Below are 15745 nucleotides of genomic sequence, written 5' to 3'. Positions count from 1 at the left end.
TTGGTTTTTCAAGAATCCTGAGCGGCACTGCATTGTAATAGGTAGGGCGTATCAATTATCATCAGCTGAACGTCCTTCTCGTCGCGTCCCTTATTTTCATATAAAAAAAACTTGGTCTGAAGCAAAGGATAGTGCCCAGAAGGGCATGTCACAAATTTCTGATTGGCTGAAAGACAATCTAGCTTCAACACAGCTAAGAGTAATGTGTGTATCTTAGCATATCCAATCGTTCAAAACTAAATAAAAATTTTGATATTCAAATACATTCTTGTGAAAAAATGATAAATGCACATGTACAATTATTGAAAGTAAGTCTCACAAACAAAATATCTAGGTGTAAAAACTTAACTACATATTAAATACAAATAAAAATATAGAAACCCAAAAATTCTGAGCGGTACTACAATTGCGCTCATCACCTTGAGACATAAGATTTCTAAGTCTCATTTGCCCAGTACTTCGCCCTTGAAACTGAAACTCATTAATATGCATTATTGCTTACACATTACTGCTTCATGGCATAAAAAGGCGCCGTTATTGAAGTTTAATTACTATGCAAAGGTTCAAAGCTGTATTCAAAATATTTATTTTATATTTATAAATTAGGGTCAACTTTGTGATTTTTTTGTATCGAGGAAATTCTTCGACATTACGTCATCTTCGTCTCATCATCAATGAATCATGAATCGCAGATATCCTGAATTTAAACATATATTTATTCAACGTGATTGATACAGAATTGTCAGACTTCAGAGAATTGTGTGACAGATACATTGCAATATCTCGCCCTTAGGGCCCCTGTAGGCCCTTAATAATGATAAATACGCCATGAAGCGGTTTTGTACCAGAAAGAGCATTAACTAAATAGTCTGTCTGACTGATGTGGATGCTTAACATATGATAGCCATAAAACTAAAAAAAAAATTAATTGCCATCAGCTTTTTCATAACAACTAAAACACTAATTTTTGTCTTAAATACTGAAGAAGTTATAAGTCAATTTTTATTTATCAATATTATATTGTTAAAATATTACAATATATATACAAGTAATAACAAGTCACAAGTTTAACATTAAGCAAAATTTGTAGATTTATTTTTTATACCAGGGCAAATAATAATATTCCAATTTATATTAAATTGAGAAAGATTATGTTTATTACATGGGACCATCTATTACATTATGAAGTAAATGGTACATATTGTAAGGTCATTCAGCAACAACAAAAGGCAATTTTTTTTTTGGCTTAGGTACATGGGATTTTAATTTATACAACCTCAATGGAGTACTTTATCACATTGACATAAAAAAATATTTTTGGGAATAAGAACATGTAAATAGGATTTGTTTATGAGCTATTTATACAAATAATTATGGTTGTGAATTTTCAAAAAAGTTATTTTTAACAACAAACCTCACACATTGTAATATCATGTTCCGTTCTTGTCTTATTTCATTAAACAATAATTTTTGTAGCAGAGTGGATGGAATTTTTCGTTTGTAAATAACTTTTTCATTGGATTTAACAAATTTTTCTTTGATAATCTTTTTATTACTTTGTAGTTTAATTAGTTTAGTATTACTTTTTACACTATCTACTTTCTCACTGTTATTGCATTTCGTTACTTCCCTACAAATACTAATTTCTTCAGGACCACTATCATCTTCTACACTTATATCATTTTTAATATTATTATCTATGATTAAAGGTTTTAAAACCTTTTTATCTGTGACAATATCTTTTTTATTCGTATCACATTTCACAAAAGACTCTGTTATATTTGTTTTTATACTGTTATTACTTTTATCTTTTTCCTCATCATCAGATGAATCGTAATTATTAATCAAAGAAGCAAGGGCTCCACACACAGTTGGTTGGTCTTTTTCTGTTTGAACCATTTCTTCTTCTTCAGCTATATTTATATATTCGTCATCTTCTATCAAATCATTGCTAGCCTCTTCTTTATCATCTTCCTTGAAAGGTGGAAGTAGTTGTGTAATTCCTGAAAAAGGTTTCAAGCCGGAGCCTTCTATGACTGGTGTAATTACACAAATTTTTTTTTGGTAGGGCTTTCTTTTCAAAATATCATTTTTATCTATATATTCTGTATGTTTCCTTACCCTTTTGTGTCCTTGTCTATTTGTTTCAAATGGTCTTTTCCTTGCTGCAAAGTTGCCTGAAAATGTTAAAATTGAGTTAATATTGATTTAATGTCGTTAGTTTCTAATGAAAAATCTAGTTTTGCCCAAAAATCAGTCGCAACACCACAGTGTAATGTAAATTCGCAATTGTGAAATTACATGACACTGTGATGAATTACAGGAATTTACATAACAATGTGTTGATTAGAGATTAACAGCCATACAATTAAACTTGGTATAAAGTTATATCTGAGAATAAACCAAGAATATGCACAATGTTGATAGTATCACTAACAACAATGTATAATTCTGAAGTTTTCTGAATGCCAAACAGCCTTGCAAATAAACGCGGGAAACCTTATACGTCCAAATCACCAACGAAGAACATTAACACTACAGAACTATCGTCGGTAACTTCATTACAATTCATTCAATAGAAAGGACAAACAATATGCAACTTAGGCTGAGATAGAACGGAACAAAGCTATTCGATCTTGCACCTCTATCACATTTTAATATTTGTCAGTTGTCACAATGAGAACTTTGGGATAAACAAACAAAAGCTGTCATGGCATTGGTTGGCAATTAGCTTGCGAATAGTATTTTTGTATCAATGTAGGTTACTTACTACTAAGTTTATGTTATACTTATGTAGTGGACGCATATAAAACATGAGAGCATTTCTGGCGCTATAAAATAGAGCTACTAAAACTATACTGTAGTACGCAAGGCTTACAAACTGTACCGGCACGCCGATCACTTTGGTTAAGCAAGTGAGCAGAATTGGATCCTGGTTGGGTGGGATATTTAAAACATAAATTTTAATATTTGGTTGAGTTCTTGTGACAACCGCCATACTTGCTTAAGCTCCACTGCTTGAGGCGCCAACGGGGTGCTAGGGTGTATCAGGAGCTATGAATGTACTTACATCAGTAATATAATTTCTTAGATGTCTTATGTGCTTAATTGATGTAAGTGTGTAGAATTAATAAATAAACTTTAGTTCGAATGGAATTTGAAAGTGCTTTAAATGACTAAATCCTGGTAGGAAATGTATTTTAGTGGTTTACTAATAAATTGTCATAAGAATTCATAAGGTTTATATAATTAAATGTTTTTCACATTTTTTACATTTATATAAAAATACAACATGGTAAATGAATTTACCTGATCTTCCTTTTAGTACATTTAGTCCCATTTTTTCTCCCCTTTCAATCTTTTCTTTAATTTCTGCATTTTTCTTTTCTACATTTTTTAATGTAGGATACTTCTTTTTCCTCTCTTCCCTCCATTTTTTGATCTCTTCTGGGTTATTTAAATTCGCAATTTTTTTGTACAAGCCTGTTGAGTGCTGCATTTGAATATGCTTAGTAATTATGTTTGGATGAGCAACAAATTGGCAACCATCAATATTGCACTTCTGTAAAACAAACAATTTTAAAAATTTAATAAGAGAGGATTGAATAATAGGTAATGAGAGTCACAAAGGATAATATATATTTATACAGGATGTTACAAAAATTCTGTACTATATCTTAAGCCCTTTTTTTTTTATTGATTTAGGGGCTTTTTTACGTATGTCATAAGTCAGTAGTAAGTCATAAGTCTAAGTACATTAAAAAGACAAAAGAAAAACAATATTCTTAACAAACTAAAAAAAAAATTTAATAAAACCAAAAGCAAGTTATATCTATAGTGTTCAAACAATAAGACTTATGGATTCAAACAGACTTATGGCATCCTTAGATGCAGGGCGGGCAAATATATTTACAAACATGCCCATATCAAATTTGTTCAAACCCATAAGTCCTACAATTTTGTCTTTACTAGACTGAAATCGGACACATTCCTTCAACAAGTGCTCAACATCCTCAATTCTTCCACATAGAGGTGACTCCGCAATTTTCATCAAAAATCTTAAGGCCTATGTTGGTATTAAGTAGTGAGTACATATAAATATCGATTTTCAGGAATTAATCACATTTAAAAAAAAAGTAAAAACAAGAGTAATATTGTACCCAATTATAATAAATCAGAAAAACTTGTATTTATAAGATTACAAAAATGTTTATCATTTCAAGGCTTATTTAATAATAATGTGTAATAATAATAAAGCCTTTCTATTCTGTACAAAAAAAACAATTAACATATTTTGAAAAACTAAGAATGTAAAGCAATAAACAATAAAATGTTTCTTAGTTCAGCATGTTGGTTGGCAAAGACATACTCCAACAATTTCCACTCTTGTCTGATTTGGACGACTCTTCTCCAGTTGCACCCTGCTGTCAATTTTATTTCATCTACCCACCTAGTGTGCGGTCATCCTTGTCATCTTTTGCCATCTCTTTGGTACCATGCTGTAACTTTTTTGCTACATTTCTCCATTTTATCTCACATCATATTATGTCCTGCCCAATTCCACTCTTGTTGGTCAATTCATTTCAATATGTCGGTCAGTTTTGTATTTTCATGAGGTCAGTGTTTCTAATCTTATCTCTCAGTTTATAACCTCTTCATTGCACTTTGTGGCAAGTTTTTCTATCAATCCTTTGGTTAGGGTCCAAGTTTCGCAGCATGTCAGGCAAATTAATATGCAGTTTTTTAAATTTCTCATTTTTATGGACATACTTCTCTACAAGTCTACTTCTACTCAAGTCTTTTGACTTCATAATTCCTTTTAACAACCAGTATTTCTTCCAACTTGTTGCAATCCTGAGCTTATATTTCTTTCATCATTCAATCTTCCATAAAAATTACTTGACCTAGATATATGTAATCTTCCAAATTTTTAGAAATTCATCTTTAATTTTCATATAGAGTTTTGTAGAGTTAGTCATTATTTAAGTCTGGCTGGTGTTCATTTATGCTCTCTTCTTCTTAATTGTTTATCATGTACTCAAGTCTTTAATGGCATTCTTCAAGTTGTACAAGGTCAACGGGGAATCTAAGATGGTACAATTTTGATCCATTTTGAAGATTGATGCCAAATTTGTCCCAGTTTAAATTGCGGAAGCTATGTTACAGAACTGCTGAAAACAATTTTGGGGATAATTGCCTGCCTCACACCTCTTTGTATGCAGAATTCTTTTGCTAGTATTTCCAAGTGAATCTGGGTCGTACTGTTTACTTAAATAGTATTACACAGATTTCCTTGTTAAGGCTTTGCCATATTATAAAATATTCTTGATTCAGGGTGTAGACAGCTTTCAAAGTCAAAGAAATTTTATTCAATTAGCCTTTTTGAATTATTATTAAAAATAGTAAAGTAATTTTAAATTACTAATTCTACTATAAGTTCGGAAAAAGTTGAGCTGGTGAGAACAACATACAAGAAACTAAATGGTTCCTATAGTCTATAAATTAAAAAATAAAATTAACATAGCATGGTCTATAAACGCTACATAGATTTTCTCGTTTTTCTAATATCTGTTTGATTGTGAAGACATGATCAATAGTTGAAAAATTCATGACTAAAACCTGCTTGTTCAACTGATTGCTGTTTTACTAGTACTTTGCTATTTCTGTCAAGTACTACCTGCACTAAAACATTGTATTTATCTGAAATTAATGTAATAATAATAGAATTGGTCTGTAGTTTTCTAAGTTTACATACCTTATCTCCTTTCTTGTTTACTAGGAAATGTATTATGTAGTAATAATAATGAATTATAAAACTATAAATATATGCTAACCTGATGTCGTGCTTGGTGACCTTCAAGCATTTTCTTTGTATTGAATCCTTTATCACAAGTTTCACACCAAAATTCATCATTAACCTGATTATTTGCAGAATAATATGATTTAGGGTGAAAATTGTTTCTTTGCAAGTTGGAAACACGTGAGGACTTATAATGATTTGCAATTCTACTCATTTTAGGTAGAAGTCTTAAAGTATTAATCAAACTTAAATGTAGAGAATCAAGCTAAAAAGTAAACTCACTAATATAAACATTTACAACTTCACCAACATGGGTTAATACCTACATAATAGTAAATACTATAGGTACCACAGAGTACCTTTGCATATACTAGTGTAGACTGTAGGTTACTAGGTAGGTATAACTGTAGTGTAGGTATAACTGTATTTACTATTTCTACATTGCACAAAATACTGTATAAACTAACTCGATAGAGTTTAAACAGTTATTTTCTCAACTGACAAGCTCAGGTGAACATTCCACAAAAGCCACAATATCAGAGTGTGTTAGAGCGAGATAGACAGACAAGACCATTATTGGACACACTACCGACTTGTAACGTCCTGATGTTTTTGTTAGCGAATTAGCGATACAAATCTCGCTTTTGTGGAAAGACACCAAAGTAGATTAAGTAAAAGTGGTTGAAAATGGTTAAGAAAATCTTCAAAATTACATCAGTACGTCGTACGTCAGTAATTCTTAGACACTAATCGATGGGGAAAACAATCAAGTTTTATCCCATTAATACGTTGTCGTCATTGCCTTAATACTCTGGATGCATAGAAATCCGAATAAAAATGGAAATACATACATTTGTGCTATTTTTATCTTAGTTTTTGCTGCTAAGGATTGACACTATCGATATTTCCAATTCCCAAGAGTATCTGAATGTATGTTTCGATGTAAAGGAAAAAATGATCTTATTCAACTTCACTCTTTATATTTTTAGGAATAATGTACATAATATTTTGTTTTTTTTTTTATTGTTCACATATTTTTCCGTGTATTCTGTATATTCAAATTTAAATATTTTTATTCAAAATCACTTATTGAACGTCAAAAACATCACGCATTCAAAATAGACTGCCTCAGACTTACAAATTAAAAACGGTCCAATTTGACAGGAGACTATTTACTACACGACACACTTTACGACACTAAATTGGTTTCATGGTCTTCATCTATTCCGTCTCTTTCTCACACCTAGGTTTTTATGTAAGGATACATAGACCAAGTATAGTAACTAGACATCGGTTGGCGTGGCCAACATGAGACACATAATATCATATTTAAATAGGTACATAATATAACACAAGTGTACTTTCACTATCACTTTTACATCGGAAAACATAACAAAGCACCATATATCCTTTGATTCTACTTAAAATTGCCACTGATGTTGAAATAGTGGATATTTCACGCGTTTCATAAGTTTTATATGCAGCGCTGTCAAGTTTGTTTAGCACCTTGAAGAAATAGACTTTTATTTAACCTGAAACTTGACCTATACATAAGACTCGCATAAGTGTTTCTTTTTCTCGTGTGAGTGAGACGGAAGCTATCAATTAGTCTAGTTACTATACTTGGTCTATTTAAGGATAATTAGTACAAGTTTACGAGTTCAACACATCAAATGCCACCTTTTGAAATAATGAACACTGAACTCAAAAACAATTGAATTTGCAAATGCACGGAATGTGCGAGCCTTAAACTTCTTGTAACTGTACCTACAACCAATAATATCAATTAATACAAATGTCTAATATCTAACTTGTAACGTAATACCTTTGTAGCATTATAGAGCGTAGAAATATAAATCGTGCATATTAACTGTAATAAGCGTATGCCGAAAGATTCGTTCTGAAAATAACATTTTATTTTATATACCGTAATATTAGCTCTTATAAGATCCATTTCATAATGCTGTACATCAAGTCAAAGAATCATGCAGATAACCAGTAGTCACTCATCGAAGTACAAGCATCGTCACGTTCTCTCAAAGACCGCAGATATACTCACGTGATCAGTCATATGCTCCGCGTTACACAACCTCACAGCAAGGCCGAGCGTACTCGACTGAAGCGTCGGGGAGTCGATCACTATTCATTCAATTTTAATCAATGAGCGACAGAGTAGGTGCTAAATACTCATTGACATCGGATGATCGAGGTTCGACGCGAGTTTACACAAGCGCGCGCTCGCTGGTCGGTTTACTGCGATAGCATTAGTTTTAGAGCGAGATAGAACACATAATATTATTCTCAATTCTTATTGAATGAAACGTTTTACTATTGGTGAAAATGTAAGCTTTAGTATAGGTGTGTATTTTCTAAACTTGTAAATATTTTTTAAGTAACAATTGTAATTGATTAACTAGTTTTAAGGATTTTGTATATATATCATGTAACTGAAGTAAAATATATCATCTTCCACATATTCCTCACAGTGAAGCAGTTGTTTTAGTTAATCTCCAAACGCTCAGTCTCCAAAATGATGAAGCCCGAACAAGAACACCGACGGAAGGAACCCGAACAAGAACACTGACGGAAGGAACCCGAACATAGAACACCGACGGAAGGAAGCCAGGAAGCCTGAACAGAAAAACACCGAACCTCTGCCCGGCTACACATCGAAGAACAGCTTCACCAGCTCTCCGAAACGACGAATTTCTGTTCATCGAATCTCTGCTCGAGGAATATCTACCCAACGAGGAAATGGAAGACACAAACCAGGCACAGCCACTCTCAGCGCCCACCGCGACAGAACTCTCCCCCATTTTGGCGGGAAAATCCGCGATTGTGGTATCACAGCTTTGAAGCCGCCACCGATGACCTCAAGAGAAGTCAAGCCCAGCTGACACAAATGGTGCTCCTCCAATTAGATAAGGCTGACATCGAACAAATCTCCGACATCCTATTTAACATACCGAGAGACAAACAATATTCAGCAATCAAGGAACGTCTCATATCGGTGTATGAAGAATCCGACAGCCGCAAGTTCCAGAAGCTACTCGCCGAGATGGAGCTTGGAGACCAGAAGCCTTCACAGCAACTGCGACGCATGCGTAACCTTGCGAGGGACAAGGTTACCGACTCCACTCTCTGCATGATGTAGAGTAAGCTGCTGCCAGCCCACGTCCGCTCCGTGCTCGCCGTTAGCGAGTCATTCAGCGTGAAGTCCACGCTGGAGGAACTAGCGTTGCTTGCTGACACGATGATGGAGAAAATCCAGGAGTTAGCAGCCGTCTCCAGCTAGCCACCAGCCGTCTCCGATCAGCCACCATTATCAGTTCCAGAATCATCGACGTCAAATCAGGTAGATCACACACAATTCCTTATTAACGAGATACGAAAACTATCACTAGAAGTCGCCGAACTTAAGTCAAGGCCATCTCAACACTATCATCACCACCGATTTCGCTCGTCATCTCGCAATAGAAGCTCGTCACAACACCGTTCCCGCACACTCAATAGCTCACCAACACTTTACTGCTATTACCATCGCCGACTTGGTAGTGAAGCACGACGTTGTACTACGCCCTACAGCTTCAAGAAAGAGCCATCGGGAAACTAGAACGGACGTTAGCTGCGGTGGAACCCAGCGTCCTTCACACATCATACCGCCTTTTTGTCACAGACAAGAAAACAAAGATGTCATTCTTTGTAGATACCGGTGATAATATATCCGTCCTACCAAGAAAACTAAGCCTTAAAGCAACGCCTCTACCATTTAAATTGTACGCAGCAAACAACACAACAATATCGACTTATGTTGAGAAAACATGAGAACTCGATCTCAACCTCTGTCGACCATACAAGTGGAAGTTTATTGAAGCTGACGTCACGAAATCAATATTAGGTGCCGATTCTCTCAACCACCATCAACTCATCGTAGATTTAATAAATCGAAAATTGATTGATGCCGTCACAAATCTTAAAATCAACGCGCCAATAATGTCAACGACCTTACCCACAGTACGAAGTATTGATATACAAGCCCCGTACCACGCGATACTCGCCGAATTCCCCGGTACCACGTGATTAACTTCGATGCAATTATCGCCAAAAATTAACGTGGAATATTATATTGAAACACAAGGACCTCCATTACATAGTCGTGCTCGTCTCATTCAGAGGCGGAGAAGAAATACTCAGCGTATGACATATATATATGGATGTTTGTTTCCGAGTCATGGATGTTTAAATGTATTAATGTATGTTTATATGAATTTATGTATGTTTAAGTAAGTATATTGTATTAAATATATCGTTGTCTTGTAACCCAGGCTATATATGCTAACTTGGGGCAAGATAATTTGTGTAAAAAGTGTGTCCATATTATTATTATTATTATTATGACAGAGAACTCTCAGCCGTCTATAAGTCAGTGAAACATTTTCGTAAGATGTTTGAAGGACGTGAATTAATTATATTCATAGACCGCAAACCCCTCACATTCGCTATGAATAAAACACATACTGCAAACGAAACGCCACGCCGAACGCGCCAATTATTATTCATTAGTGAATTCACAACCAATATTCGACACATCAGTGGAAAAAATAATATAATTGCCGACGCATTAAGCCGCATAGAAACAATAACAGTATCACCTACGATCGACTAGAGCGAGATAGCGTACGCACAAGAGCGAGACAGCAGCATAACACAACTCATTCAACAACCAAACTTAACCTACAAGAAAATAAATGTACCTAACACGAACCTAGAATTATATTGCAAAACATCAACAAGTCATGTTCGTCCTTACTTACCTACAGAATTCCGCAAACAAATTTTGAATAGTGTAGGTACATAATATTACTCACCCAGGAATACTAACATCACGTAAATTAATATCTCAAAAATTCTTTTGGCCTTCAATGAATATCGACATCGGGAAGTGGAGTAAAACTTGTATAAATTGTTAGAAAAGTAAAATAGAACGCCACACAGTCAGCAAAATTCAATGTTTTGACGCAACCGATCGCTTTCAGTATATACACATAGATATTGTTGGACCTCTACCTACCTCTGCTCAAGGACATCGTTATCTGATAACAATTGGCCTGTTGGCCTGAGGCAATCCCTAGCGATAATATTACAGCCGAAACAATTGCAGATATCATCTACAATCACTGGATCTCAAGATTTGGATGACCAGCGACACTAACAAGTGATCAAGGTCTACAATTCGAAAGCACCCTGTTTACCAACCTCATGAAAACTATGGGAGTTTAACGGATACGAAGTACTAGCTATAACCCAAAGAGTAACGGAAAGGTAGAACACTTTCATCGTTGCTTAAAGAAAGCCCTTCGTTCAAGGTTAACAAACACCTGTTCATGGATCAATGAACTACCAACCGTATTATTAGGCCTGCGCGCAGTTCTACGATCGGACACAGGCGTTAGCGCCGCTGAACTAACATACGGTTATAACCTTCGTCTAAATAGTGGTTTCTTCGACATAAGCACACCAACATTATCTACCTCATTGGATCATACCTACGTTGATAAGTTACGTACCCATATCGCAGCTAATAAACCACACTCACCTACTTCACATCGTAATAACAAACACATATTTGTTCATCAAGACTTACATACATGCAGTCATGTGTTTATTAGAATAGATTCAGTAAAACCACCATTACAAACACCATATGAAGAACCGTACCGTGTTATCAAACGAAGCGGTAAAGTTTTTACCATTCAGTTAAGGTCGTCAAACAAACATATCGATCGACCGTTTAAAACCTGCATATTTATTAAATGAAACTGAAGAAAATAATTCATCATATGCATTACCTGTACCTGTACAAATTACCAATAACCTTACCGACATACCACCAATACCCAAGATACCAGACCCTACGAACAACTTGACGTCCCAGCATATCAAAATGTCAAGAACAGGCCGACACATCAAGTTGCCGGTGCGTTTCACTTGAAGGGGACTCCTGTAGCTGTACTAATGTCTAATATCTAACTTGTAACTTCGTAGCATTATAGATCGTAGAAATATAAAACGTGCATATTAACTGTAATAAGCGTATGCCGAAAGATTCGTTCTGAAATGAACATTTTATTTTATATACCGTAATATTAGCTCTTATAAGAACCATTTCATAATGCTGTACATCAAGTAATAGAATCATGCAGATCACCAGTAGTCACTCATCGAAGTACAAGCATCGTCACGTTCTCTCGAAGACCGCAGATATACTCACGTGATCAGTCATATGCTCCGCGTTACACAACCTCACAGCAAGGCCGAGCGTACTCGACTGAAGCGACGGGGCGTCGATCACTATTCATTCAATTTTAATCAATGAGCGACAGAGTAGGTGCTAAATGCTCATTGACATCAGATGATCGGGGTTCGATGCGAGTTTACACAAGCGCGCGCTCGCTGGCCGGTTTACTGCGATAGCATTAGTTTTAGAGCGAGATAGAACACATAACATTATTCTCAATTCTTATTGAATGAAACGTTTTACTATTGGTCAAAATGTAAGCTTTAGTATTGGTGTGTATTTTCTAAACTTGTAAATATTTTTAAGTAACAATTGTAATTGGTTAACTAGTTTTAAGGATTTTGTATATATATCATGTAACTGAAGTAAAATATACAATCCCAGCGGAAACTCCATAGGGAGTGCCGCTTGCGCCTCTCTCTCCCCATGAGAAGGTCGCCTTCGATGTAGGCTTAGAGGGCACCTGCCCAAAGCCAACTGCAGGTGGTGTTTAGTGGGTAGGCACCTAGGTTTTCACGTGAGTCCCACATAACCAACGCAGACTTAGGCTGCGTTGGTATGCATGAGCATTCACCACCTCCCTCCCGTCGTTATCCCGGAGGGTAGCCCATTCCCTTGCTTGGGCGCAAAAAAAAAAAAAAAAGTAAAATATATCATCTTCCACATATTCCTCACAGTGAAGCAGTTGTTTTATTTAATCTCCAAACGCTCAATCTCTAAATTCTCAATAAGAGTGAAAGAAAAAAAAATACCATCTGATTACTGATACAGTTAAAAAATTAAAGTTACAATATTCTAAGTCTGATACTTTAACCAAGGAGAATTTAAACACTACGTTCAACATAAACTACATACCAGTAAATATCTTATACGAGGCCAATGAACGTAACGAGGTTTTTTTTGGAATCAAGTTAAATGAAAAATGCTTATAATATTCTTCTTTTGTTGTATTTTGGTTTGAGCTGATGACCTTGTTACCAATGCTCTAAATATATAAAACAAATTAAATAAACGTCAGTCGTCGTGCATATTGTTTCGTAGAGAAATAGTAACATTACCTTACCATTCAGGTCCCTACTACATAAGCTTTCTAAAGAGTAAAGATTTATACCTATTACTTGCTAAATGGAACCTGAAATCGATTATTTTGGACAAAATCCTGGAGCTACCAAGTTTGGAAATTTTATAAATTATTACTCATTTCATTCTGCTAATGAAAGAATTAAAAATCTTAGTGAATCAATGTTTCCCACAATAACAAGTAATGAAAAACCAGTATTGGTGTTAGACATTGGTTGCAATACGGGAGAATTAACTATTGAATTGAAATCATATTTAAATATTTTGTACCCTAATTCTAGTATACATGTTCTAGCAATTGATATAGATCCTATATTGATAGAAAGGGCGAACTGTTCTAATATTCACAATAACATTAAGTTTGTCCAATGCAACATTATGACAAAAGAGGGTTGTGAAACAATTATAGAATATTTAGACAACTTCAAAGCCAATATGTTTGATATTACTTTTTGCTTCTCTGTGACTATGTGGATTCATCTCAATAGTGGGGATGAAAGGTTCATTGATTTTTTAAAATTCTTAAAAACAATTTCAAGATCTATTGTTATTGAGCCTCAGCCATGGAAGTGTTATAGAAATGCTCAAAGAAGAGTTAAAAGGGCTGGTGGTGATTTTGAGTTATTTAATACATTGCACATAAGGCAAAATGTGGGCTCTGTGATAGAAGAAGTCCTAGGCTCTGAAACACATGAAAAAGTATATGAATCATCTATGTCCACATGGAGTAGAACAATTCAAAGTTATATTCAATTGGTTAATGAAAGAGATAAATTATAATTTTTTATTTATGACTACATTTAATTACAATCAGTAAAATAATCTTAGGTATAAGTAAAACATACAATGAAATAAAAAAAATTGATACAATTAATTGTTTAAGTTGGTACTTCCTCTGTGCTTGATTCAAACTCCAATTTAACATTGCCAAGTCCCTCAGCATCAATTTCAGTTGCATTTAACATGTTCAGAGTTACCTGTAACAATTGTTTTTTGAATGGAAACATCTTTTGGGATGATGTGAATTGGATTGTATAAACCAAAAAAGAGTTACAAATAGTCAATGGTCATAAACAGGCCGGTACACAGATAGGCTGTCATCAACCCAACTAAACAAATTGTTCAAGTCCACTATGAGAAACCTTGCTTGGTGAGCATAGTGTTGTTTTGTATGTTAATCATACAGCTTGCCTTGATGAAGTTTTCACTTCTGTCATGTGGTCTTAAGCACATTGTATTTTTTTTTTAATCACATTTCACAAAAAATATTGATTAGGTTTGTGATGCAAAAGACCAATCATCAAAACAGGCCAGATATGGTACTTATTTGTGAGACACTTGCCTGTTTGCTGCTTGATTGTATGTGTTGGCATGAGTTAATATTGTAGAAATATATTCTATTGGTGGGGTATCATTGGTGTTATGGGCAAAAATACATCAGTTAATAATGACAATACCAAACAATGGAACAAATTTCCTACGGCAGTATTTATTTTTAATGATAAGGGACGAGACAAGAAGGACATTAAGCTGATGGTAATTGATACACCCTACCCATTACAATGCAGTTCCCCTCAGGATTCTTGAAAAACCCAAAAATTCTTGAGTTGCACTACAATTGCACACATCACCTTGAGACATAAGATGCTAAGTCTCATTCGTCCAGTAATTTCACTAGCTATGGCCCCTTCAGGCCGAAACAATGTGTACACATTACTGCTTCATGGCAGAAATAGGCGCCATTGTGGTACCCATAATCTAGCTGGCATCCTGTGCAAAGGAGCCTCCCACTGGTTGACTTATGTTCATATTATTTTTGACTAATTTATTTCTTACTATGTGCTTACTATTATTTAAAAAATTGAAAACTTTACCTGGCCAGAGCTACTGCTTGAAACATTCAAGCATTCTTCTGCAGGCTTTCTTTTTACTGGAGTCTTTGTCTGTGAACTAGCGGGACTGAATAAAATATAAAAGGTTGATGTGATTTTATACAGAAAAAAGTGTTCAAATACACATTTTTATAAATATTGTCATTCATACTTCACCTAGTAGTCTGTTCTGCTAAAGGATGCAACAACATTGTCATCTCAGCAAGTTTATTGAAAGCAGCACCAGCTTCAGTAAATATTTCACCAACCTTAAAAAATATATTTTTTTTTAAATCCAGTGTCTGTCCAATAAAAAATATAAAACTCTATTAAATGTTACATTGATCAAAATATTTCAATACTACCTTAGCTGCCGAGTTATTCATAACGATTACAATATTCAATAAACACTGATTTATAAAACAGGAATTCAGTAAATTTTTGAGTGGTCGCATAGAAATCAAATTGATATTTTCAAGTGTGTATTTTTGTAACTTTGTTGACTTTGGTAAATTGTTTACAAAATACATATATTTTTTTTTTAGGAATTATGACCTAGTAACCAGGACCTAGGTAACAGACGACAGACGTAAGTCAAGTCGTTTAAATATTGGTTGTCTTTGTATTAATGTTGTCACTGTATCAACAAAGAGCAATACATTTATCCCCTCATGGCACTTTTGAATATGGTTACAC

At 34.6% G+C, this 15745-nt stretch overlaps 3 protein-coding genes across 5 annotated transcripts; 1 reads left to right on the top strand and 2 right to left on the bottom strand.

The window, feature by feature from the left end:
* Positions 1-557: 557 nt before the first annotated feature.
* LOC126968956 (FMR1-interacting protein NUFIP1) lies at positions 558-6137 on the bottom strand. 2 transcript variants are annotated; one of them, XM_050814203.1, is made up of 4 exons: positions 5835-5976; positions 4451-5168; positions 3310-3562; positions 558-2177 (listed from the first exon to the last, which is right to left on the bottom strand). In XM_050814203.1, the coding sequence occupies exons 3-4, from the start codon at positions 3497-3499 to the stop codon at positions 1372-1374; spliced, it is 996 nt and encodes a 331-aa protein (XP_050670160.1). In that variant the 5' UTR covers positions 3500-3562; positions 4451-5168; positions 5835-5976; the 3' UTR covers positions 558-1371. The 2 variants fall into 2 exon arrangements, with proteins under 2 accessions (XP_050670160.1, XP_050670159.1); XM_050814202.1 differs by lacking the exon at positions 4451-5168 and having other exon boundaries at positions 5835-6137.
* A 6650-nt stretch (positions 6138-12787) lies between these two features.
* LOC126969000 (probable RNA methyltransferase CG11342) lies at positions 12788-14048 on the top strand. The gene has a single exon (XM_050814266.1). The coding sequence runs from the start codon at positions 13224-13226 to the stop codon at positions 13956-13958; it is 735 nt and encodes a 244-aa protein (XP_050670223.1). The 5' UTR covers positions 12788-13223; the 3' UTR covers positions 13959-14048.
* On the bottom strand, positions 13949-15745 carry LOC126969019 (uncharacterized). 2 transcript variants are annotated; one of them, XM_050814291.1, is made up of 4 exons: positions 15415-15745; positions 15227-15318; positions 15053-15128; positions 13949-14155 (listed from the first exon to the last, which is right to left on the bottom strand). In XM_050814291.1, exons 1-4 carry the CDS (start codon positions 15577-15579, stop codon positions 14057-14059), a joined length of 432 nt encoding a protein of 143 aa, XP_050670248.1. In that variant the 5' UTR covers positions 15580-15745; the 3' UTR covers positions 13949-14056. The 2 variants fall into 2 exon arrangements, with proteins under 2 accessions (XP_050670248.1, XP_050670247.1); XM_050814290.1 differs by having other exon boundaries at positions 15053-15137; positions 15415-15641.

The sequence above is a fragment of the Leptidea sinapis genome, chromosome 17 (genome assembly GCF_905404315.1).
Source record: "Leptidea sinapis chromosome 17, ilLepSina1.1, whole genome shotgun sequence".
Taxonomy (NCBI): Eukaryota; Metazoa; Arthropoda; class Insecta; order Lepidoptera; family Pieridae; genus Leptidea; species Leptidea sinapis.
Note: the sequence above shows the minus strand (reverse complement) of the source record. Positions and strands in the feature narration are given on the sequence as shown.

Coding starts and splice junctions, on each gene's coding strand:
- LOC126968956 (XM_050814202.1), bottom strand. CDS start 6,014: ATGAGTAGAATTGCAAATCATTATAAGTCCTCACGTGTTTCCAACTTG. Junction 3,563..5,834: donor GTCACCAAGCACGACATCAG/GTTAGCATATAT, acceptor TTTGTTTTACAG/AAGTGCAATATTGATGGTTG. Junction 2,178..3,309: donor TGTACTAAAAGGAAGATCAG/GTAAATTCATTT, acceptor TAACATTTTCAG/GCAACTTTGCAGCAAGGAAA.
- LOC126969019 (XM_050814290.1), bottom strand. CDS start 15,579: ATGTATTTTGTAAACAATTTACCAAAGTCAACAAAGTTACAAAAATAC. Junction 15,319..15,414: donor TGAATAACTCGGCAGCTAAG/GTAGTATTGAAA, acceptor ATATTTTTTAAG/GTTGGTGAAATATTTACTGA. Junction 15,138..15,226: donor TTAGCAGAACAGACTACTAG/GTGAAGTATGAA, acceptor TATTTTATTCAG/TCCCGCTAGTTCACAGACAA.
- LOC126969000 (XM_050814266.1), top strand. CDS start 13,224: ATGGAACCTGAAATCGATTATTTTGGACAAAATCCTGGAGCTACCAAG.